The 25161-nt window shown below is 36.2% G+C and overlaps 1 protein-coding gene across 2 annotated transcripts in view; it reads left to right on the plus strand.

Moving 5' to 3' along the window:
- ZFAND4 (zinc finger AN1-type containing 4) overlaps positions 1-25161 on the plus strand; it is a 65849-nt gene that overhangs the window by 32683 nt on the left and 8005 nt on the right. The window contains exons 3-7 of one of the 2 annotated variants that reach the window (XM_047762098.1): positions 1240-1315; positions 2208-2275; positions 6471-6657; positions 12870-13017; positions 23377-24552. In XM_047762098.1, coding sequence (XP_047618054.1) covers positions 1240-1315; positions 2208-2275; positions 6471-6657; positions 12870-13017; positions 23377-24552 — 1655 coding nt within the window. Of the gene's footprint in view, positions 1-1236; positions 1316-2207; positions 2276-6470; positions 6658-12869; positions 13018-23376; positions 24553-25161 lie in introns of those variants that run through there. The other variant, XM_047762099.1, reaches the window with a different exon arrangement.

The following is a 25161-nucleotide window of genomic DNA, read 5'->3' on the forward strand; positions in this document are numbered from 1 at the left end:
AATTTTTTTTCTTATGATGAAAACTTTTAAAATCTACTCTCTTAGCAATTTTCAGGTGTACAGCACAGTATTCTCCGCTGTAGTCTCTATGTTGTACTTTACATCCCCATGACTTACCTTAGAGCTGGGAGTTTGTAAATTTTAACACCCTTCACCCATTTTGCTTGTCCTTCACTCATAAAATACTGTTTTTAAAAAAGTGAAATGGTACTGAAATAAACGTTTCATTTTCTATAAGGACCGTGATTTGGAAACAATATATTTTAACAAGATAGGTTTAAATTTTTTTGGCCGTGCTCACAGCATGTGGAAGTTCCTGGGCCAGGGGTAGACCCGGTGCCATAGCTGTAACCAGAGCCACAGCAGTGACAACACTGTATGCTTAACCCACCAAGCCATGAGGGAACTCCTCATAATGCACTTTTAACACTGAATGTCACTGGCTGAAGTCTGTCCTTGGCATATTTAGAACTGTTTTCTAGGCCTTAAACCTGAAACTCTCCTGGGATGATTTCAAGATATCTTGTCTTTCACTTTTTTATTAAAAAGATTTTTATTTTTTCCATTATAGTTGATTTATAGTGTTCTATCAATTTCTGCTGTACAGCAAAGTGACCCAGTGATACATACTTTTTCTCACATTATCCTCCATCATGTTCCATCACCATGTAACTAGATATACTTCCCTGTGCTATACAGAAGGATCTCATTGCTTATGCACAAGATATCTTGTCTTTTTTTTTTTTCTTTTGTCTTTTTAGGCCCGCACCCATGGCATATGGAGGTTCCCAGGCTAGGGATCGAATCCGAGCTACAGCTGCTGGCCTACGCCACAGCCACAGCAACTCAGGATCCGAGCCACGTCTGCAACCCACACCACAGTTCACAGCAATGCCGGATCCTTATCCCACTTGAGTGAGGCCAGGGATGAAACCTGCATCCTCATGGATGCTAGTCAACTCCAATATGTTGTCTTTTAAAGGGCTTCCTAATCTTATACTTTGTTTCAAGGCCAGATAGTTACTAAAGCATACTCTTCTTTTCTAGTGAATGGATTAAAACCACATCTACTTTTAGCCATGCCTCTTACCTATTATTCTGTACATTTTTGCTAAGCATCCAAGATTCAATTTAGAAGTATGTTTAACTTAATTCATTCTTTAATAAAATAAATTTGTATCATACTCTTTCAAAGATTCTATTGAATTTTTAACCATTCTTTTATAACCTTCCCCTAAGGTATTCCCATCTGTCAGCAGCACTTAATTTGGAATAACATGGAACTGGAAGATGATTATTGCTTGAGTGATTACAAGTGAGTGTAATTGCATATTAGCTGTTTTATAGATGCTCAGAATTATGACTTCATATGCTAGTGTTTTGCTTCTGAGTCCTTGAATCATGTCTTTTCTTCTTCTGAATAGTTCTTATCCCTCAATTTCAGTGTAAATCCTAAACTTAAGATGTATTGGCTCAGTACCCCTACCACCTGGTCCTTGTCCTCTGATTTTTTGTTTTACTTTTTCATTATTCATGCCAAGGTATTTATCCCTGTCTTTTTAAGGATCTTCTTCTTATCTTGCCTTCTCTGCTCCTTTCTTTGACTGTTGACCCATTCCCACCTGGCTACATGAAAACTCTTTTTTTCCACAAAGTTTATTGCTCTTTTGTTTTTCCTAAGTGACACTGTGTGTACCAGTGGTTGCAGATACACTATCTAACCTTTTTTCTTGCTCATGTAATTGTTCACTCTGTCCTTAAGAACAAAAAGGTCAGAGGCCATGTGGAATAGCTGGGAGAGCAGTGGGAGTCAGAGATCTTGTAGATCTATTTTTCTATTGTTTTATTTTATTAAATAGATCTGCTATTTCTAACATTTTGGGTCTTGAACAAGTTTCTTTTCTTCTTAGGGCCTCTTTTTCCTGACATATGAAATGAAGAGGCTAAACCACATGATTACAGAAGTCCTTTTTCATGCTCTTATTCTGGGATGTCATATCATATTTAAGGCTTATGAAAACTTCTTCACTTTTTCATTATTTATACAAGTAAATAAGTTAACATTTTATGTTTATGTGCATTGCTATATCTTTTTTATATTTTAGAGGGTAGGCACTATGCTTGATAAGCCAGCACATAATTATGTATATATTTAACACTGAACACATTTTGACTGTTGTGGTTTATTTTGTGTTAACCGTCCACAGCATTTCAGAAGGTTGTACCTTGAAGCTGGTATTGGCTATGCGTGGTGGACCTATAAATACTAGAAGAGGTAGGCATATGTTAAGATTATATATATTAAAGCAATTTGACAGTAATAATCTTCAAGCCAGGTGATATTTTTATAGCCTCAGATTTTATTTAGGGTCTCTTTCTGTTATTTGGCTTAGAAGAACCACATTTGTTTCTCTAGGCATTGTTCTTTAAAGCCTAATGCCAGAGGCGGGAGCTCATTTTCCAGAAAATCTCATGATTTCTAATTCAATCCAGAGAGATTTAAAAATAAACCTGGAGTTCTCTGGTTGCACAGCAGGTTAAGGATGTGGCATTGTCATTGCTGTGGTTCAAGTTGCAGCTGTGGTGCAGGTTTGATCTTTGGCCTTGGGACTTCCACATACCATGAGTGTGGCCAAAAAATAAATTAAGAAAATAAATATAAACCTCACTGGTATAGAGAAAGATAATGGAATGGCATAGTACAAATACCTGTTATCATTGTGTTTAGATTCATATTGGTCTTGTTGCTTTTTTAAAAAAATCCACTCAATCTTCAACTCCTGGGATAATGATTGTTATAGGAAATTCCAAAAATACCTCTTTGCCTGGTTTGTGATGCATTTGGGTTTATAAATATTATCATGGCCCTGTTTAATCATTTTTTTTCAGAATGTAGGTGGTCTCTGAGAGGCTATTCATTCATTCAGTAAACACATTTTGAGTACCTACTAGGAGCTCAGTGCAGTATTTCATGGGAGAAAAAGTTCCTGCTTCATGACAGTGCCCACAAAAAACATGTAAAGAATTGATGTTATTTTAAGCAGTTGTAAGTGCTATGAAGGGAATAGGGTAGCATGGCAATGTCTGTGGAAGTAAGGTAGTAAGAGGACAGTTGTGGAAGGTCCTTGGAAAAGTTGATGTGAGCAGAGACTTGATTACCAAGAAAATTCTAAGCATGGGAAGAATTGGGAATTCATGTTTGTGCCTAGTTCAGGATCAGTTATGTCTCAGGCATCGCCATAAAGCAGAGGCATCCTTAGATTTCTCAGAGCAGTTCTGCTCTGTGGGCCTCATTTTGGGGAAGGTCTTTGTATTATTCACTAACCAGAAAATTGATGGTCAAGTATTGATTCCACTGATGGCTTATACTTCTTCCACAACTCCATAGTTTTGATTAGAAAATAGGGTTATCACTCTTTTTCCTAGCTATTTCAAGAGGATTGTGTGAGATATGTTACTTTGACTGTTGAACTGTTTGGGGTAAGTTAGAATAAATAAAGATAATAATGTTAGAGCTGATTAACTAGACTCTTAATCTCAGGGACATTCTACTAGTTAGACTTAATGAAATGATCCCATGTGATATAAGGTGATGTTTATGGTACTGATTCTCATGGTTGTGCAAGAATCCTAATCTGTTTATTGAGCCATTATGATAAGATGGAATTATGTAATGTTTAGAGCTCCCAAAGTTGTGTCTTAGTGGTAATGAACCCGACTAGTATCCATGAGGACGGAGGTTCGATCCCCAGCCTTGCACGGTGGATTAAGGATCTGTGAGCTGTGGTGTAGGTCACAGATGTGACTTGGATCTGGTGTGGCTGGGGTATAGGCCGGCAGCTGCAGCTCTGATTTGACCCCTAGTCTGGGAATTTACATATGCTGCAGGTGCAGCCCTAAAAAAGCAAACAAAAAGAATTATGTAATGTTTAATGACATATAAATTCCTTTGTATTATGTTTTCCAAAATTTGTTATTTGTGTATAGTGTTGGCTTTAAACAGGAGTGTTTAATCAGAACATCTATTTTTCTTACTGGGACTAAAATTATATTTTTGAGGAAGAGTGTAAATATCATAGATTCTGAGTTTTAAAATATTTATATATTTTATATATATATATACCCTTTGGTAGTTGAAGCTTTATAATGCTTTTTTTCCCACAGCTTCATATGTCTTGTTTGTAAATTGAAAAATCAGCACCTAGAACTTGTCCTTTTGATTTTTTTTTTAATGGGTGTACCCACAACATATGGAAGTTCCTGGGCCAGGTATTGAATCTGAGTGACCCTATAGTGTGGATGTGGCAACACCAGATCCTTTAACCCACTGAACCAGGCCAGGGATGGAACCTGCACCTCTGCAGCAAACCAAACTGCTGCAGTTGACTTCTTAACCTACTGTGCCACAGCAGGAACTCCTCTTTTGATATTTTAAGTTAATTTTTAATAACTTTTCCTTTAACCAACGTTTTAAATTAAAAGCTTGCTCTTCTCTACCTTACATCCTTGAATGTTTTGTGAAAAAGATAAACTATACCTAGGTCTAGAACTTCTCCATATTGTTTTTAAGAAAGCTTATTTTTTTAAATTTCTTTAGTCTACTTGAAAATTATGGTTTAGAAAATACCTTTAACATGTGCATTCCAGTAATATTTATCTTTTAAAATTGTTTTTGAATTAACCATTATCCAAACAACATAGAAAATACTTTCCTTCCTAAAGCTCTGTTTTATCCTACACTATGCATGTAGTTTTGTTTTAGTCACACCTGCGGCATATAGAAGTTCTTGGGCCAGGGATTGAACCTGAGCCACAGCAGTGACCCAAGCCACTTCCATGACAACTCCAGACCCTTAAACTGCTGTGCCGCAAAGGAACTCTTGTGCACACAACGTTTTATACCTGATGAAATCTAAATGATTTTTCTATTAGGAAAAGGTGTGTGCATACATACTCATAGGTACATATACATATTCAGTACCATTGGCTCCCTAAGTAAGGCACACACTGTTGATTTAAATAAAACTTTCATGTGGTTTTAATAATGTCTCTAGCATTGTTTCTCTTTTTTATTAATGTAATGCGGAAAGTGTAGCATTAACTTAAAATGGCAAGAATTTGTTTTAAAAATGTTTAATATTTACCCATTTTGTGCCTATGAAGGAGTCTCTCAAAACCTCCAAGGAGTTCTGTAAAACAAGCTAAATCTTACTCTGTTTCTAAAACTTTTTGTTTTAATAGTGGTGGTATTCAGTTTAGGATATGGGAACATCACTAATATTTTTACCTCATTATTTTAGAGTTTAATTTTTGTTTTTGCTGTACATTTTTAAAGTGTACTATAGTATTATGATTCTGTTAATAAATAAGCTCCTTGAATAAAGCTATGAAGTTTGAGAAGTTGTTGCCTCTTTTAGGAGAGAGCAAATATTTCTGCAGCTTGACATGAAAATGTCTTTGGAGAGACCTAATTTGTTTTTTTGTTTTGTTTTTGTTTTTCTTTTTTCTCTTACTAAAGTATAGTTGATTTACAATGTTGTGCCAATTTCTGCTGTACAGCAAAATGACCCATTTATACATATACATTCTTTTTATCATATTATTTTCCATCATATTCTATCCCAAATTCAGATATATATATATTATTTAGTATGTATATATTAAAAAAATAAAAAATATATATGGGAGTTCCCATCGTGGCTCAGTGAGGGCATCCATGAGGACGTGGGTTTGATCCCTGGCCTTGGTCAGTGGGTTAAGGTTCTGGCATTGCTGTGGCTGTGGTGTAGGCCAGCAGCTACAGCTCCGATTAGACCCCTAGCCTGGGAACCTCCATATGCCATGGGTGCTGCCCTAAAAAGACAAAAATAAATAAATATAAATATAAATATATAAAGCCTCTCCCATGGATTGTATAAGTTACTGGGCAAGGTATCAAACCATGCCACAACAGTGCCCCAAGCCACTGCACTGATGCCACAAGTTCCCTGCTGGCCTAGTGGTTAAGGATGCAGTGTTGTTACTACTGGTGGCACAAGTTGGATGCCTGACTCAGGAGTTTTGCATGCTGTGTGTGTAGGTCCCCCCAAAAAAAGTAAGTGGTATATTGCTTGTTGGAACCAATACTGGAAAATACAGGGAGCAGAAGGTGTAAAGAGAAAAAAGTCGTAGATAATTATGTCATAGAATTAACAAATATATACTCTAGTGGTACACGAAAAACCTCATGTGTTTGGTTAAACTCTGTCTTTGTACTTAACAACATAATCATTTCATTTATTTCATATTAATACAACGTAGGGAATGCTGCATTGACTATAAAAAAACAAACTTATTTGAAGGACATATATATATATATAATAGTAGGCATAGGATTGTTCAGATTGGGCGCATTATATCCTGCCAGTGTACCAAGATGCATAAAACTTAATATAAATTGAAAGCGTGTTTATCAATTTTTCTATTTGTAGTTCCTATGGAAGATCCACTTAGGGAGATGACTGAATACATGGATTCCAGTCGAGATGAGGGCTGGGAGAAGACCTCCTGCAACAAACAAGTTACATTTTTGGTATATCGAGAAGGAGATCAATTGAATTTCTTTCGTGTAGTGGATAGGGGAGACGGCACTTTAACACCATTATCTGAATCTTTAAGGTAAGTAGGTTTTTATTTGCACATCTCTCTCAGAAAAGGAGAATGTATGACACATCATAAACCTTATATTTACCTTGTATTGTCAAAATAATCTCTTTTTTTTTTTTTTGTCTTTTTAGGGCCGCACCCACAGCACATGGAGGTTCCCAGGCTAGGGGTCTCATTGGACCTGTTGCTGCCAGCCTGCGCCACAGCCACAGCAACGCGGGATCTGAGCTGCGTCTGCAACCTACACCACAGCTCACAGCAACGCCGGATCCTTAACCCGCTGAACAAGGCCAGGGATCGAACCCGCACCCTCATGGTTCCTAGTTGGATTCGTTTCCACTGCACCATGACGAGAACTCCAAAATAATCTTATTATATTCACAAGACTAACTAAATTTTATTCACTCTCCCTCACCCCACCCTAGTTAGATAATTCTGAAATCATCCTTCATATAATTGATGCATAATTTCTAAAGCTAAAATTTCTTTAAGGAGTAGAATTTTTCATAAAAAGATTTATTTCTATCACTTTATGAAACTAGATTATAGTTTCTTGTTATAATAGTATGTTATCATACAACTGTGGCATAATAGAAAGGGTTAAACCTAAAATTGTTCTTTTTTTCCAAAATTTAACTCTTCTGCTTAAAGGTAAATAAATCTGTTTACTTCTCTAGTGTGTTTTCCTGCTCTGTTAACGAGAAGGGTTTGTTATATTCTAAAATCAGAAGGAAACAACTTAAAAGGTACTTAGCTAGGCAATAGAACAATTAGTAAATTGGACAAGGTAACCTTTGACGTTTCTGTGCACTCTGCCTTTCTGTGATTCTTTCCTCCTTTCACTTTAAGTCACTAAACATTTACTGAACTTTTATAGTCAGTTTATACATTAAGCAAAGGTTATTGTCCTTCCCTTCATGGAGCAAGCAATCTGCTATAAATAGTATCTATCATATAATGTTGGCAGTTGCTATAAAAAGACATCAACATCTCTGGAAAAGTTTCATTTTGCTTGAAAGGTAGGGAGTTAGGGATAACCTCTGAGAAAAAGCAACTTTAAAAGAGGAATAGGATAGGCAGAAAAAGGAAAGAAAAATATTGCAGGTAACTAAATTTAATTCCACAGTATACAAACCTAGTGGCAATACCATTCATAGAAAAAATAATTTGTAATCTGGAGATCCATGTTTGTGGTTAGAAGTCAAGGCATATGTTAGCCAGGTGCTCTACTTGAGGTCCCACGGAGCTGCAGTCAAAGTGTTAGCGAAGATACACCCTTACCTGGAGGCTTGACTGGGGAAGAGAATCTACTTTCAAGCTTATTCATGTTTTTGGCATAATTTGTTTCCTGACGCTTGTGTGATTGAGGGCTCTGGTTTTTTGCTGGCTATTGGGTAGAAGCTGCCCTTTTGATTAACTCTAAATCAACTGATTTGGGGCCTAAATTACATCTGAAAAATCCCTTTATTTTCTTGTTCTGTTGGATAGAAGCAAGTCATTGGTCGTACCCACACTCAAGGCTGGGAGAATACACAGGATGTGAGCTCCAGGAATTGGGAATCATGGGGATTCCTTTATAACTCTGCCCACCACAGAGTGTTATGTGGAAGAGAGATAATACTCATTCTTTGTGGCCAGAGAGCAGACTGTGACAAATGGGCGTTGACTGTTGGCTCTAATATTTCAGGTTCTGGTTAGCACTGCAAATGTGCCTTAAATGCACGGGCTGGAAGTAGAGAAGAGGGAGCAATGGGGGCTGCAGCTTTAATGCAATGTCTTTCACTTACGCCATGAACAGAATTCTTTATACCAGTTTCTCCAAGTGCCTGCTTACTATTGTTTTGGTTTTCTTTCTTAGGACGTCCTCTTTTGGCTCTCCTTTCCTAAAGCTTAGCATGCAAGGCCCTTTACAACCTGTTTTTCAGGTCTCCTTTATTATGCCATCTTTTTGTACATCATTTTTCCTTTGCTTGAAATGTCCTTTACTCCATTTATCCCAAATTTTCCTCATTCCACTTCTATTTGTATTTGAGATATAATCTGAATGTCACCATGTATTTTAATTAAAATCATATTAATGTTCCTCTTGAAGTAATTTTTGTTTGATTTTTCTATTCACCTACCCGAATTGGACAAAAGACAGGGTGGATGATAAAGGGGAGCAGAAAACTTTCTCTGGTCATACCATGTTTTGCCTCTTCTAGGAGAGGCTTTGTTACTCTACAACAGGGGCATAATTTTTTTCTGTACATGGCTAAAGAGTAAGTATTTTAGGGTTTTTAGGCCAAGAGATAAAACCAAGGATACCATGTAAGACTTACATACAAGAGAAAATTTTTCACAGAATTTTTACAGAAAAATTCAAAATGTAAGAAGATTGTGTGTGTGTGTATGATTCAGGTCAACTAATGAGAAGAATTCTTTTTTGTGGGTGCAATAGTTTACTTAATTGGGACTGGAATCTAGTGTTGCCTATCAAATTTGTAGAATCAGCTGCAAAAGTTTATCTGTTAATATTGATCCCTAATGAGATTTTATGTATGGAATTATTTTCACACAGTTAGGTATTGTAGTCCATGAGCATATGATTTTAATTAAGCATATTCATCACTTGGAAGGCATTTATAGAATTCTGTTGGTCTTCTCTTGCTGTTTTCCTTTAGCATATCATTACGTTGTAGATTAATCACCTCCAATTGAAGATAGATGGAGCTTCCCAGTGCACATTTAGTCGATTTTGAAATGTGGAAATTTCCTTTAACTTTCAAAGAGGTAGGAAAACACTGCTGGGAATAGAATTTGAGTTCAGAAAGTATGTCTTTTTCAGATTTGTGTAGAAATGGAGATCTTGTTTTGTTTTTAACTTTTGAAAGCATGCTGTTACGGGTGATTTCAAATAATGCTAGTTGTCAATAATGCTAGTAGTCAACTCTATAGTGTAAGTTTCTCTTATATGTACTGTTTTGCCTTGTAATTTTAGGTGGAATTCATTAAGAAACATTATAAAGTCCACAGCAAAAACTAATTTCCGAAGACATTCAGCATTGGATATTAGTGGTTGAGTGATTCTTCTCAATCAGAAAAATTCAGTGTCAGTGCCAAGTTTAAAAAAATCACAATAAAACTGCTACTACCATGGCACTGAACTGATGGTTAAGTCTGTGAGACAAATGAAGTTTATCATTGATACTACTGCTTCAGTGATAACTGATAGATTCAAATGTTTACTGCAGAATACCTGTTGATGAATGATACAGCTTTAAATGCCTTGCATTTTCATTAGCTTTGTAAATATGTCCAATAAAGCTTTTTTTCTGTTCTACACATATTTTTACTCCATCAATTATATAGCAGATTTTGCTTCAAGTTACACTGAATTAATGTTTTAGAACTTACTTGAAAAGATTCTTTCCCATAGTCGTTTCATGAAAACTATACAACCACAAAGGGGCTAGCTCTTTGGTCACTTCAAATTTGGTATGGATGCCCTGAATAAACAAAAACAACTGAACAGTATCAGTGGCTCATGTTGATCCATCAAAAGCCAAGGAAAACTGCTGCAGATCACTTGCCTTATTTTTTGAATTGGCTATTCATGTTGCTTTCAGTGTTCACAACTCCTCTGGAAATTGTTCTTGCTGAAGAAGTACTCTTTAAAGAAGTTTATTTTCTTTGGACACATTTCTTCAGCTACTGTTATCAGGCATGGTTTAATTAATTCACAATTGGTAAACATGTTCCTTGGTGAACATTGGCTAGTAAAATAAGACACACACACACATAATTCTCTATGGGAAAACAGTAAAGGAGCTGTTTTTTTATGATAAGTTTCAGTCAGGAACTTCCTTTAGTATTCAATATGGGTAAATTTAAAGTGTCACTGGATATAACAGAGAAGTATTTGAAGTTAAAATATTTTAAGGTAACCAAGAATAGTCATTCCAATTCCAAGGGTGAACTGGCAGAAATCTTCACTCAATGCTTTTCAGGTACAGTTAACTTCAAGACAAGAACCTTCACATACTCTAGGTTTTGTCACTTGTTTGGATACATAAGCATTGACACAGTAAGTCTGTTGTTTGGTGCCTGGGTAAGCAATAAGAAAGAGCATAAAGAATAGGTTTTGGAAGTTCCCATTGTGGCTCAGTGGTTAACGAATCTGACTAGGAATGATGAGGTTGCGAGTTCGATCCCTGGCCTTGCTCAGTGGGTTAAGGATCCATCGTTGCCGTGAGCTGTGGTGTAGATCGCAGATGTGGCTCGGATCCTGCGTGGCTGTGGCTGTGGCTGTGGCTGTGGCTTAGGCCATCAGCTACAGCTCTGATTTGACCCCTATTCTGGGAACTTCCATATGCTGCAGGTGCAGTGCAAAAAAAGACAAAAAGACCAAAAAAAAAAATAGGTTTTGGACCCAGACCGATGGGGGATTTGAATCTTCCATGCACTATTTACTAGCTGTCTTGTCATGAACAAAATCACTTAATAATATCACCATCTATAGCTTTTGTGAGGATTAGAAGTAATATGGGGAGAGTGTCTGGCAGCGTAGACATTTAGTAGATGGTAGCAGTGTTAGTTTAGTGTTGTGTCCCTTGTATCAGTTTTCATATTGTACTCTAGGCATCTGTAATAGATCGAAGTGATAGTCATGAGCCAAGCACTAGGGGCTGTATTGGTTATGGAGACCAGTTCCTACCATTCTTCCTCCTGGTAACCATGGCTGCTGTGCAATATAATTAACCTATGATTTTAAAATGTCATCAGCGAGTTCCTGTTGTGGCACAGTGGAAACGAATCTGGCCAGTATCCATGAGGATATGGATTCAATACCTGGCCTCGATCAGTGGGTCGGCAATCGGGTGTTGCCATGAGCTATGGTGTAGGTCAAAGATGCAGCTCAGGTCTGGCATTGCTGTGGCTGTGGCATAGACCAGCAGCTGCAGCTCCAATTTGACCCCCCCTGGAAACTTCCATATGCTGCCCATGTAGTCCTAAAAAGAAAAAAAAAATCCATTTTTTATAACCATATAGAACAGGAAATCTTATTAATTCTCATACTACTTTATCATAGATACATACTTTAGTTTTCCTATAGTTAACTTGACATGGTGACTAATACATGTTCTTAATATGCTTTATTTAGAATGTCAGTCATTTTTCAAATATGCTGAGCTTGTATAACATTGATTTTTCCATTATTGAAAAAGCCAAATGGGGATTCCCTAGTGGCTCAGAGGGTTAAGCATCTGATGTCACTGCTGTGGCTCAAGTCTCTGCTGTGGCGTGGATTCTGTCTTTAGCCTCAGAACTTGTGTATATCATAGATGCAGCCAAAAAAAGAGAAAAAAAGCTGAATGAAATTTTAATTATGTTCAGTTCAGCAAACATTTCTTAAATATGTGCCAAGTGCTAAGACTGAAAATGAATAAAGCCTAATTTTTTTTTTTTTTGTCTTTTTAGGGCCACACCTGAGGCATATGGAGGTTCCCAGGCCTAATCAGAGCTATAGCTGCCAGCCTACACCACAGCCACAGCAACACGGCATCTGAGCCTTGTCTGTGACCTACACCACAGCTCATGGCAATGCCAGATCCTTAACCCACTGAGCGAGGCCAGGGATCGAACCCACAAACTCATGGTTCCTAGTTGGATTTGTTTCCACTGCACCACGACGGGAACTCCAAAGACTAGTGTTCATATCTGCTTTCAACTTGCTTACATATGGGGGAGTAAGTAGGAAAAACGTGAGAATAAATATGAGGATAGTGTGATAAGTGCTATTATATTAGTTGTGCAAAGACAAGGGGCTCTGGATAATAATTATGTTAATGTATGAATAAATGTTATTGTAATTGATCAGTAATTGAAATCTTTTACATGTTTATAATTTGTATGATGACTAGGGTGTCTTTTTTCATTTTAAAATCTATGCTACTCTGGATGGCTACATTTCCAAATATAGAAGATATTCGCTTCTGTTATTCTGACTTCAGAAAAGCTGAGGCTGTACTAGATTAATAGTAATGATAGGTCATGATATTTATCTCCATTTATTTTTTTCATAAGAAATATATTTTTAAAATACACTTGCCTTGAATTTACATTGACAGTATAGATTTATTGTTTTATCATTAGCATCTATAGTTTCTATTACACATAGACTGTTTTTAGTCATTGGGCAGGTATCAGGGACATTTCAGTAGTAATTATCATTTTCTTTGCAGTGGTGGTTCTGTGTATAATTTACATGCTGATGAAGATGAGGAAATTGAGCCTTCTCCTTCTGGACAACAGATAATTGAAAATTCAATAACTATGAATAAGATGAAGCTGCTGAAGGCTAAGATGGAGAACATGAATCTCAGCAAAAAGGTGAAGCTTAGCCAGGTCTTTCTCTAGTTTATCCCTGCAGGGTTCATGGCATTGAAGTCTGTAGGTAATTGTGGGAGAAAAAAGGTTTATAAATATTATCCATTTCAAGTTTCTGGCCTCAGTTATTTATTGAAATAATAATATGATAAATTTTTAGGCCAGCAGTGCATCTAATGTGATAATGCTGCACTCAAAATAATTCGTGATTTTTAAAAATTTCCTAGTTCCAGAACTAGGAAGGATAATAGCCTAACCTTGATTTTGCAATAGTTACTTTTTTAAATGCTGTTAATATTTATTATTATTATATAATATTTGTTATGGATATTTCTTCTATATGGGTGTTGATAAGGCGTGTTCAGCTCTACTAGGTATTACCAGTTTTCCAAAGTTATTCCAGGATAATTGAATGAATTCTGTACAATAGTGAATGAGAGAATGCAGTTTTCATGCATTCTTACCAGTATTTGGTATGGTCTTTCTTTTTTATTTTTACCGTTCTGGTTAGTGTGTAGTGGTACTACATTATGGTTTTAATTTATATTTCTCTGACTAAGGAAGTTAAGCGCCTTTTATATATTTATTGAGTATTGTATATTTTGTTGTAAAATACCTATTGAAATCTTTTACCCATTTTTATTGGGTTGTGTATGTTTTGCTTATTGATTTTCTTGGATGTCTTTATATTTTCTGGTTATAAGTCCTATATATATATATATATATCACCACTCTGTATATTACTTTGCTTTTCACTCTATTAATAGCTCATCCCTTTTTCCTTATAGAAGTGTAATATGTACGTAAAATAAGATTCACAAGTCTTTAATTTTGGCTTGATGAATTTTTACATTTTTATACAGTCACATAGGTATAACTCAGATTAAAATAGGACCTGTCTTTCTCTCCAGGTTTCCTTTCCCAGTCAATACCTGTCCTTTCCAACTCCCAGAAATAACTACTATTCTTACATGTGTCACCATAGTTTTTTATTGTTCTTGAACTCATATAAATAATATCATATAGAACATACTCTTTTTTGGGTCTGGTTTCTTTGGCTCAACATAATACCTTTACAATTCATCCATGTTGTTGCATGTATCAATTCATTCTCTTTTTTACTGTTCTGTACTCATCCATTGTATGACTATACAGGCATACCTCGGAGATATTGCAGATTCGGTTCCAGACCACCACAATAAAACGAGTATCTCAATAAAGTGAGTCACACAAATTTTTTGGTTTCCCAGTGCCTATACAATTTATGTTTAACACTATACTGTAGTCTAATAAGTGTGCAATAGCATTATGTTTAAAAAGCAATGTACATATTTTAATTGAAAATACTTATTGCTGAAAAAGCTAACGAACCATCATTGGAGCTTTTAGCGAGTTGTCATATTAACATCAACATCACTGATCACGGGTCACCATAACAAATACAATAATAATGAAAGAGTCTGAAATATTTAGAGAATTACCAAAATGTGACCCAGAGACACAAAGTGAGCAAATGCTGTTGGAAAAATGGCATCAGTATAGATTTGCCCAACACAGGGTTGCCACAGACCTTCAATTTGTAAAAAACGCAATATCCGCCAAGCACAATAAAGTGAAGTGCAATAAAGCGAGGTATGCCTGTGTACTTCCTTTCTTCCTTCTTCTTTTGACATTCAGGTTGTTTCTAGTTTTTGCCTTTCATCAACACAGCTGCTTTGAACATTCTTATAAATGTCTTTGGTGAATATATGCACTCTTTGCTTTGGGGCATGTAGCTAGGAATGGACTTGTAGAGTCATAGGGTAGGTATATATGTAGCTTTAGTTGTTTTGCCAAACAGTTTGGCAAAGTATCCGAACCAGTTTACACTCACATCAGCAGCAGGAGAATTTCAGTTTGTGTAACTTCCTCATTTGACATTGTCAGTCTTTTTTATTCTATCCATTCTGTTGGATGTGCTGTGGTTTTACGTTTCTCTGATGAAGAGTAATGTTGAGCTTGCCATGTACTTATTGGCCATTAAGATGCTGACTTTTGTACTAATAGTCTTTATATAATGTGAACAGTGAAACCTGTTTAAATATATCAGTTTTTTTTAAGATACTGACTTTGGCCAAGTGCTTGTTCAAGTCTTTTGCTAATTTTAAAAATTGGGTTGTCTGCCTTTTGCTTACTGACTTGAGGGCATTTTTATATACTATGGATACAAGTATATATACTTTGACAGATACATGATTTATAGATATTTTAACACTCAACAGCTTGCACTTTCATTTTCTTATTCTTTTAATGAATATTCTCTATTTAAACATGTTCCAATTTAGTAGTTTTCCTTTTATGATTACTTCTTACTGTAACTTTTAATGAAATATTTCCTGCCTCAGAGTTTTGAAGACATGCTCTTATGTTTTTCTCCAAAAGCTTTATGATTTTTCCATTCTCATTTAGATTTGCAATCCATCTTAGGAAAAAACCCCACAACTTTAAAAAATATATAAAGTAGGGTGAAGATAATTTCAGATGGGATACGATTGACCTAGCTCTATTAAAAAAAATTCTTTCTGCACTATTTATGTACCTAATAGAAGAACTTCAAAGTTCATGAAGCAAAAGCTACAAAGAGAAATAGACATATCCATAGTTATATTAAATTTCCATACACACATTGTCAAAAATTGATAGGAAAATAGAAAATCAGAAAGGATATACTTCAATAAAACTTTAAAAAAGAAGGGATATAAGAAGATTTGATCAGATATCACCCTGGGTCCCTATTGACATTTAAAGAATGCCCCAACAGCAGAATACACATTCTTTTTAAGTGTACCCATAATATTTAAGATAAACTGTATTGTATGCTATTAAACAAGTCTCAATAAAATTTAAGAGTCAAATTTTACAAAAAATACTCTCTTGTTACAATGGATAAAATTAGGAGTCAATAACAGATATCTGGAAAATCTAATATTTTGGAAATAATACACTTCTAAGTAACTGATGGATCAAAGAAATCTAATAGGAAATTAAAAACTATTTTACACTAAATAAAAATATTCTGATAATGTGATGAGATTATTTTTTTAGCTATGAAATCATTCTTAGAATGGATCACTTGGTTGTGGTAAATTTTTCTTTTTATGGCTTTAGATTAAATTTGCTAATATTTTGTTTAGGATTTTCATTCATCAGGGGAATTGGTTTGTATTTTTCCTTTCTTTTCTAACATACAGCAAAGTTGAAAGAATTTTACAGTGAATACTCAAATCTACCATCTAGAGTCTACAATTAACATTAAAATTAAAAATTTTAATTGTAGTAAAATAAATGAATATAAAATTTACCGTCTTAATAATTTTTAAGTGTGTGTACAGTTCAGTGGTAAGTAAATTTACACTGCTGAGCTACCAGTCTCCAGAATTTTTCATCTTGCAAACTGAAACGCTATACTCGTTAAACTTCCTATTTCCCCAATTCCCCTAGCTCCTGACAACCACAGTTCTACTCTGTTTTCTATGAGTTTGACTTTCTTAATACCTCATATAATTGGAATCACACAATATTTGTCTTGTGTGATGTATTTCACTTAGCAATGTCCTCAAGGTTCATCCATGTTGTAGCTTATGTCACAATTTCCAAACTTTTTAAGGTTGGGTATATATATACAACATTTTATTTACCCATGCATCTGTTTATGGAAGCTTGTTTTGCTTCTACCTTTTGGCAATTGTGTATAATGCTGCTATGAACATGGGTATGCATATATCTCTTTGAGACCCCACTTTAAATTCCTTTGGACATTTACCCAGAATTTCAAGATCATATGTTAATTCTATTTTTAATTTTTTGAGGAACTACGTACAGTTTTTTATAGCAGTTGCACCATGTTACAATCCCACAAATGGTGCATAAGGCTTCCAATTTCTCCATATCCTCATCAACACTTGTCATTTTGCTATTTTTAATAGTAATCCTAATGTACATGAGGTGATAACTCATAGTTTTGGTTTGCATTTTCCTAATAATTAGTGATGTTGGGCATCTTTTCATATTCTAGTTGGCCATTTGTATATCTTCTTTGGAGAAATGTCTATTGAAGTGTTCTGCCCATTTTTGAATCATGTTATTGTTGGTTTAAGAGTCTTTTTTTTTTTTTTTTGCTTTTTAGGGCTGCACTTGTGGCATGTGGAAGTTCCCAGGCTAGGGGTCAAATTGGAGCTGCAGCTAGCGGCCTATACCACAGCCACAGCAATGCAGGGTCCGAGCCACATCTGCGACCTGCACTATAGCTCACAACAACACTGGATCCTAAACCCACTGAGCAAGGCCAGGGATTAAACCCACATCCTCGTGGTTACTAGTTGGGTTTGTTACCGCTGAGCCATGATGGGAACTCCAAGAGTTCTTTATATGTTCTGGATATTAACCCCTCATGAGATATATGATTGGCAAATATTTTCTCCTATTCTGCAGGTTGCCTATTCTGATTGTAGTATCCTTTGATACACAGAAGTTTTAAACTTTAATGTATTCCAGTTTATTTTTACTTTTATTGCCCATGCTTTTGATATCATACCAAGAAACCATTGCCAAATCCAATATCACAAAGCTTTTCCTCCTGTGCTTTATTTTAAGAATTTTGTTGTTTTATGGAGTTCCTGTCATGGCTGAGTGGTTAACGAACCCAACTAGCATCCATGAGGATGTAGGTTTGATCCCTGGCCTCACTCAGTGGGTTAAGGATCCAGTGTTGCTGTGAACTGTGGTATAGGTCGCAGATGAGGCTTGGATCCCGCATTGCTGTGGCTCTGGCGTAGGCCAGCGGCTACAGCTCTGATTAGACCCCTAGCCTGGTAACCTCCATATGTCATGGGTGCAGCCCTAAAAAGACAAAAAGACCAAAAAAAAAAAGAATTTTATAGTTTTAGGTCTTTGGTACATTTTAATATTTGTATAAGATAAGGATCCAACTTCATTCTTTTGTGTGTAGGTATCCAATTTTCTCAGCTCCATTTGTTGAAGAAACTCTTTCCCTATGGTGTTCTTGACACCTTGTTAAATGTCATATATATGAGGCTCTCCATTCTGTTCCATTGCCAATATATGTCTTTATGCTAGTACCACACTGTTTTAATTACTGTAGCTTTGTAATAAGTTTTGAAATCGGGAAGTGTGAGACCTACAACTTTGTTCTTCTTTTTCAATATTGTTTTGCCTATTTGGGGTTCCCTGGAGATCCCTTATGAATTTTAGGATGGATTATTCTATTTCTGAAAAAAATGCCATTGGGACTTTGATAGGGATTGTATTAAATCTTTATAATATTTTGATGCATCGCTTATATTTAGAAGTGGACTCTAGCTTCCAAACACGTGGAATATTATATACCTTTTTAATTATTGATTTGTAGTTTAATTTCACTGTGATCAGAGAACATACTCTAAATGATTTTAAAGCCTTTGAAGTTAGTTGAGGTTTCATTTGCAACAAAACACATTGGTAAATACCACTTATACACTTAGAAAGACTGTATAGTCTGTTATTCTATATAGCATTCTGGGTGTATCAATTAGATACATTTGTTAATTGTGTTGTTTCAGTCTCCTTTCTGATTTTTTTTGTGGTGTTGTTGGTTTTTTTTTCTTTTTTGATCTAGTGCAGATATGTGTGATATACAAGGAATTCTTATCGCTTACTTGTTTTTATTATTATAAAAATTATTTTTATTAGTATAAAAATGTTCTTTATCCTTTTTAATGAACTTGTCTTAAGAGCTACTTTTTCTATTATTAGTATAGCTAAACTAGCTACCTTTTGGTTTATGTTTCTATTATATGTCCTTTACATTCTATTACTTTTAGTGTCTCTGTGTTCCTGTATTAAGGTTTGTCTCTTATAATCAGTATATGCTTTCTTTATTATTATTATTATTTTATCTAAACTGACAAGCTTAAGTCTTTTATTCTGTTACATTTGGTGTAATTACCAGTGTATGTGGATTTTATCATCTTGCTATTTGTTTTCTATTTAACCACCTGTTTTATGTTTTTCTCTTTGTCTTTTTTTTTTAGTCTATTTTTTTGTTACTCAATTTTTGTCCTCCATTACTCAGTTATTCATTATTATACTAATTCTTTCAAGTGGTTACTCTAGAGATTATTTGTGCATTTTTGACTATTTATAGCCCATAAAAATGCTACTTTCCTGTTAATGCCAGAATCTTAGAACACTAACTCCATATATACTTACAAACACTTTTTGTGTCATTGTTGTCATGAATTTTAAATTTACATCTATTTAACCCTCAAATTGTTTTATATTTCAACTATTATTATTTACCCACATATTTACTTTTTCTGTTGCTCTTTATTCTTTCCTTCAATTACTTGATCCTTTTAAGGATTATTTTCCTTCCATCTGAATCATATCTTTTAGTGTTTCTTTTCATTTAGAATTCCTGGGAATTAAGTTTCTCAGCATTTATCTGAAAACTTACTTATTTTGTGTTTTTTACTTTGAAAAATTTTAAACTCTTCCTGAATGTTATAACACATATCCAGGAACACCTGTGTACACTTCACCTGTAGTGACCAATTAACATTTTTCCACATTTGCTCTTTCTCCCTATTTTTTTACCTGCTCCGTTTGGGAGTTAGTTGCAGGTATCACGACATTTCCTCCTAAATATTTAATTCAGTATATGTCTCCAAAAACACCAGCCTTCTCCTGCATAACCATGTAACAGTTATCACACACATAATTTATTATTGATTTACTTTATGTTATCCATATTCATATTTCTCCATGTCTCAATAATATGCTTGATAGCATTTTGTTTCATTTTGGTTTCTGTTCTGTTTTCAATCTTGAATCCAGTCAAGAATCATGTGTTATATTTTTGGATATTCATGTCAGATATTTTTATTTTTTTTAATGATTTTAATTTTTTTCCAATTATAGTTGATTTACAGTGTTCTGTTGATTTTCTGTTGTACAGCAAGGTGACCCAGTCACATATACACATATACATTCTTTTTTCTCACATTATCATGCTCCATTATAAGTGACTAGATATGGTTCCCAGTGCTATACAGCAGGATCTCATTGTTTATCCATTCCAAAGGCAATAGTTTGCATCTATTAACCCCAAATTCCCAATCCATCCCACTCCCCCTCCCCCTTGGCAACCACAAATCTGTTCTCCAAGTCCATGAGTTTCTTTACTGTAGGAAAGGTTCATTTGTGCCATATATTAGCTTCCAGATATAAGTGATATCATATGGTATTTATCTTTCTCTTTCTGACTTCACTTAGTATGAGAGTCTCTAGTTCCATCCATGTTGCTGCAAACGGCATGATTTTTTCTTTTTTATGGCTGAGTAGTATTCCATTGTGTATACCACATCTTCTTGATCCATTCCTCTATGTATGTACATTTAGGTTGTTTCCATGTCTTGGCTATTGTGAATAGTGCTGCAATGAACATACAGTGTGTGCGTCTTTTTCAAGGAAATTTTTATGTCAGATATTTTAAAAGTCTAGGCCAGTTTTGTAGATTATCCTCAATTTGAATTTGTCCTATTGTTTCATCATAATTAGATGCAGGTTAAACATTTTTGGCAGGAATTTGTCTTGAGTTTTAGATTTTAGATGGGATGTGGCTTTTAAAAAAATATCTGAGATGTTCCAACTGTGGCAGAGGGTTAAGGATCCTATATTGTTTCTGTGGCAGCATGGGTTCAACCCCTGGCCCAGCACAGTGGGTTAAAAATCTAGCATTGCTGCTGCTGTGACATAGGTCACAGCTGCAGCTCGAATTCAGTCTCTGGCCTAGGAACTTTCATAGGCTATGGGTACAGCCATAAAAAAATAAAATAATATGAAAAAATCTGAAAATACTAACTTAAGGATGTTAATTCAGATTGGAGTGTTATTATGCGGTTTGCTTTGTTGTTTTTGGAGAAGATTTTCATCAGCTGAAATATGATTTTCATTTTATGCTTTATGTTTATAACAACTTTGTATGGATTTGGTCTGCCCTTTTCTGTTTTCTGATTTTTTTTTCTGTAATTTGGGGTTAATGTGTTTCCTGATTTTATGATTCTCTTTTGTGTCTGCAGGTTCCTTTCATTTTTTTGCTCCCTTTTTTATCTTTACTGTCAAGTTCTTAATGGTGTGCCTTTTCCATCCAGCTTACCCCTTCTTCCCCTAGAAGTGGTATCTTTTTAAAATTACCTCCTCAGGGCCTGAGCAGCTTCAGGTCACCTGCCTGTGTCCAGTATTAAATCTTAATCCTCTTTTCAGTATTTTCATAACCACGTGGGTATTCTCTTTTGTGGGTTTTTTTTTTTAAAAAAACTAATTTCTTAATGTTTTTATTACAAGTAGACTTTTTTCCAACAACTTTTTTTTAATTAGACATTTTTTTTTCTTTTCCCCCCTTTTTTTGTTATGATTATTTTTTTAACATTTATTTCCCCAATACATTTTTTTTCTACTGAACAGCATGGTGACACAGTTACACATACATTATCATGCTTCATCATAAGTGATAGACATAGTTCCCAGTGCTTGTGGGGGTTTTTTTGTCTTTTTTTTTTTTTTTTTTTTTTTTTTTTTAGGGCTGCTCCTGAGGCATATGGAGGTTCCTAGGCTGGGGATCGCATCAGAGCTGTAGCCACTGGGCTGCACCACAGCTACAGCAACACCAGATCTGAGCTGCATCTGTGACCCACACCACAGCTCATGGCAATGCCGAATCCTTATCCCACTGAGTGAGGCAAGGGATCGAACCTGCATCCTCATGGATACTAGTCAGATTCATTTCCACTGAGCCAAATGGGAAGTCCAGCCCTAGGTTATCTATAGCACTTTTCCTTCCTTTTTTCATACTTCCCTTCTTCCTTCTCTCCTTCCCTCCCCTTCCTTCTTCCCTCCCTCTCTTGCTCTGCATTCTTCCTTATTTCTCATATCATTGTATTCATGGCTAATATTTATTATAGCAAAGGGGTACAAAGCAAAATCAGCATAGAGAAAGGTGCATAGGGTAAAGTCCAGAGGAAACGAGGCACAAGCTTTCCCAGTGAAGTCTCATAGGATGTGCTTAATTACTTCCTTTGTTAGTTTCTTTGTGTTAGCACATACAGAATGTTATCTACCAGGAAAGCTCACTAGAGACTCTGTGCTCAGAGGTTTTATTAGGAGCTCTTCATGTAGGTACCCTCTGCTAAACAGGTACCAAAATTCCAGACTCCCAGAAGGAAAGTTGATATTTAGCATAAACCATAAACCTACACAAACAGGTACAATGAACCACTCTTATCAGTTAGGGTTGTGGGAACTTTCTTGAAGTGTAGGTTCCTAAAAGCCAACCAAGGGCCAATCTTACAAACAGGTCTTTTCAAGTTTAGGTCTATTCTTTTTTTTTCTTTTTTTGGCTTTTTTTTTAGGTCCACACACACGACCTATGGAGGTTCCCAGGCTAGGGGTCTCATCAGTGCTATAACCACTGCCCTTTACCACAGCCATAGCAACACAGAATCTGAGGCACATCTGCAGCCTACACCACAGCTCATGGCAATGCTGGATCCTTAACCCAATGAGTGAGGCCAGGGATGGAACCGGCAACCTCATGGATACTATTCAGATTCCCTTCCACTGAGCCATGATGGGAACTCCTGTTAACTCTTTTCTGAAATTGCCACCTAGCCAAACACTTTACTCATCTTACTAGGAAAAGTTGTTGGGGATCTAAAATAGATCACAGTGTCAAATCTAATATAATCAGTTTTCTTAATAAAACTCTGACAAATAATCAATAGTGATGTAAATAAATATAACTAAGTTATTTTTCTTTAACATTCTCAGAAAATTGTATGCAGTGAAGGAAGGTAGTAAAATTCTTCTCAATCATGAGCTTAAGATTTGAATCTTTTTAAGCTGTTTGCAGATGACATGATACTGTACCTAGTAACATTTAAGATAATCCAAATAGCAATATGTTATAATAAGTAACCCTTTCTTCCTTCATTAATTTTTTTTCTTTTTTGCTTTTTTAGGGCTGTGCCTGTGACATATGGGAGTTTCCAGGCTAGGAGTCGAATCAGAGCTGCAGCTGCCGGCCTATGCCATAGCCACAGCAATGCCACATCAGAGCCACGTCTGCCACCTATACCACAGCTCACGGCAATGCCGGATCCTTAACCCACTGAAATGAGGCCAGGGGTCAACTCTACATCTTCATGAATACTAGTCAGGTTTGTTACCGCTGAGCCGCAATGAGAACTCCCTTCCTTCATTAATTTTTGTTAATGGGCAGAGAAAATGACTGTGTAAAGGAATTATATATTTATTCTTTTCTTTTAGCCTAAGAAAGCCATCAAGGTAAAACCTCGTCCACCTATAGCTCCTCGACCTTCAAGTTGTTCCACGGCAGCTGCTCGCCACAGATTGCTAAGGGTTCTCCCCCACATCGGGCAGTCTTGTTTACCTTCTCCTAGAAACGCATGTCTACATGACTCAACCAGCAATGCAATTTCAAGTTTGGGAACTCTGCCCCCTGCTGATAGACCCATATCCTCTATTGCTAGTGATTTTCTTAAGGAAGATGATAACTGGGAGAGTAACACACTGTCTCATTCCAATAGTGGCTTCACACTACCACCTGAGATATGCCATACAGAGTCGGAAAGTGACAAAGAGCTTGCTGATTCCGTTGCCCATCTTGGATCATCCCTGCCTAGGCGGACAAAACTCTTTTCAGGGAATTTTCCGTCTAATAATGAGGATGACACTGTTTTATTTTCAACTTCAGAAGAGTGTGTAACTGAAGAATCACTTTTACCTGAAGTGGGTTCATTTGCTTCATGTACAGAAGGAAATGCTGATGAACAGAGCAGTGGCTTAGGAGGCACGCGCAAGGTAAATCGAGAGTTCTTACTCACTAACGATGATAAAGGGTTGAAAGCTACAGAGCAGCATCTTAAACATGTTGCAAGAGTGTTGAGTGGTGAATCAGTAGAGACTACAGTTCTCAACAACCGTGACTTAAGTCCTCACAAGAATAGACTCTTATCACCTCTTCGCTGTTCTGCACCAATGGCACTCCATAATTCTCTGGTGAAACCACAGAGACGGTCCAAATGTTTTGAGTCTGGTAACCTCCAGTCTTCTGCTTCACAAAATGTGCTTCGGTCATTGGATGTTCGAAATATAGCTGATTCTTCTTTCTCTAGGACTACTCGTTTTCGAGCTGTTAAAGTTGATTCACCTGGGAAAAGATCTGATGTTATTTCTAAAGTTGAGGCTCGGGATATCACAGAAATGGCTAACAAGGCTTCCAAAGAGCCTGTTGGTTGTGTAAATAATATAGGTTTTCTTGCGTCACTAGCCCGGAGCGCAAGCAGAGACAGCTTACAGAGCACACGTGGGGCAGGCAGGCTTCGGACCTCTGGAACTGGGCTGTCTACAAACCTCCAGCATTTTCAGGAAGAAAGCCTTAGGAAAAGTTCTCCCCAGTTAGAACCTTCCGAATTTTTTCTAGTAAGTATTTGTCTTTCAATATGTTCTACTAGCTATCCTTGTGATTCAACATAAAGTTTGGTTTTTGTTTACATATCAAATAAGGAGGCCTAAAGTTGAATTCTTATTTTTTTCTTTTTTCTTTTTCTTTTTTTTTCCCTTTTGTCTTTTTAGGGCCACACCTGCGGCATGGGAGGTTCCCAGGCTAGGGGTCTAATTGGAGCTGTAGCTGCTGGCCTACACCACAGCCACAGCAACGCCAGATCCAAGCAGCATCTGCAACCTACACCATAGCTCATGGCAATGCAGATCCTTAACCCACTGAGCGAGGCCAAGGATGGAACTGGCAACCTCATGGTTCCTAGTCAGATTTGTTTACACTGTGCTAGGACAGGAACTCCATAAAGTTGAATTCTTTTCATAACCTCCTCTTAAGATGTTTATCTAGCTTGTAGAGCATTTTTTTTCATAGTTGAATTTTTTTTTAAAATCTTTTTAGGGCTGCACCTGTGGCATATGGAGGTTCCCAGGATAGGGATCGAATTGGAGCTGTAGCTACTGGCCTACGCCACAGCCACAGCAATGCCAGGTCCAAGCTTTATCTATGACCTACACCACAGCTCCCAGCAA

Source organism: Phacochoerus africanus, chromosome 15 (assembly GCF_016906955.1).
Source record: "Phacochoerus africanus isolate WHEZ1 chromosome 15, ROS_Pafr_v1, whole genome shotgun sequence".
Classification (NCBI taxonomy): Eukaryota; Metazoa; Chordata; class Mammalia; order Artiodactyla; family Suidae; genus Phacochoerus; species Phacochoerus africanus.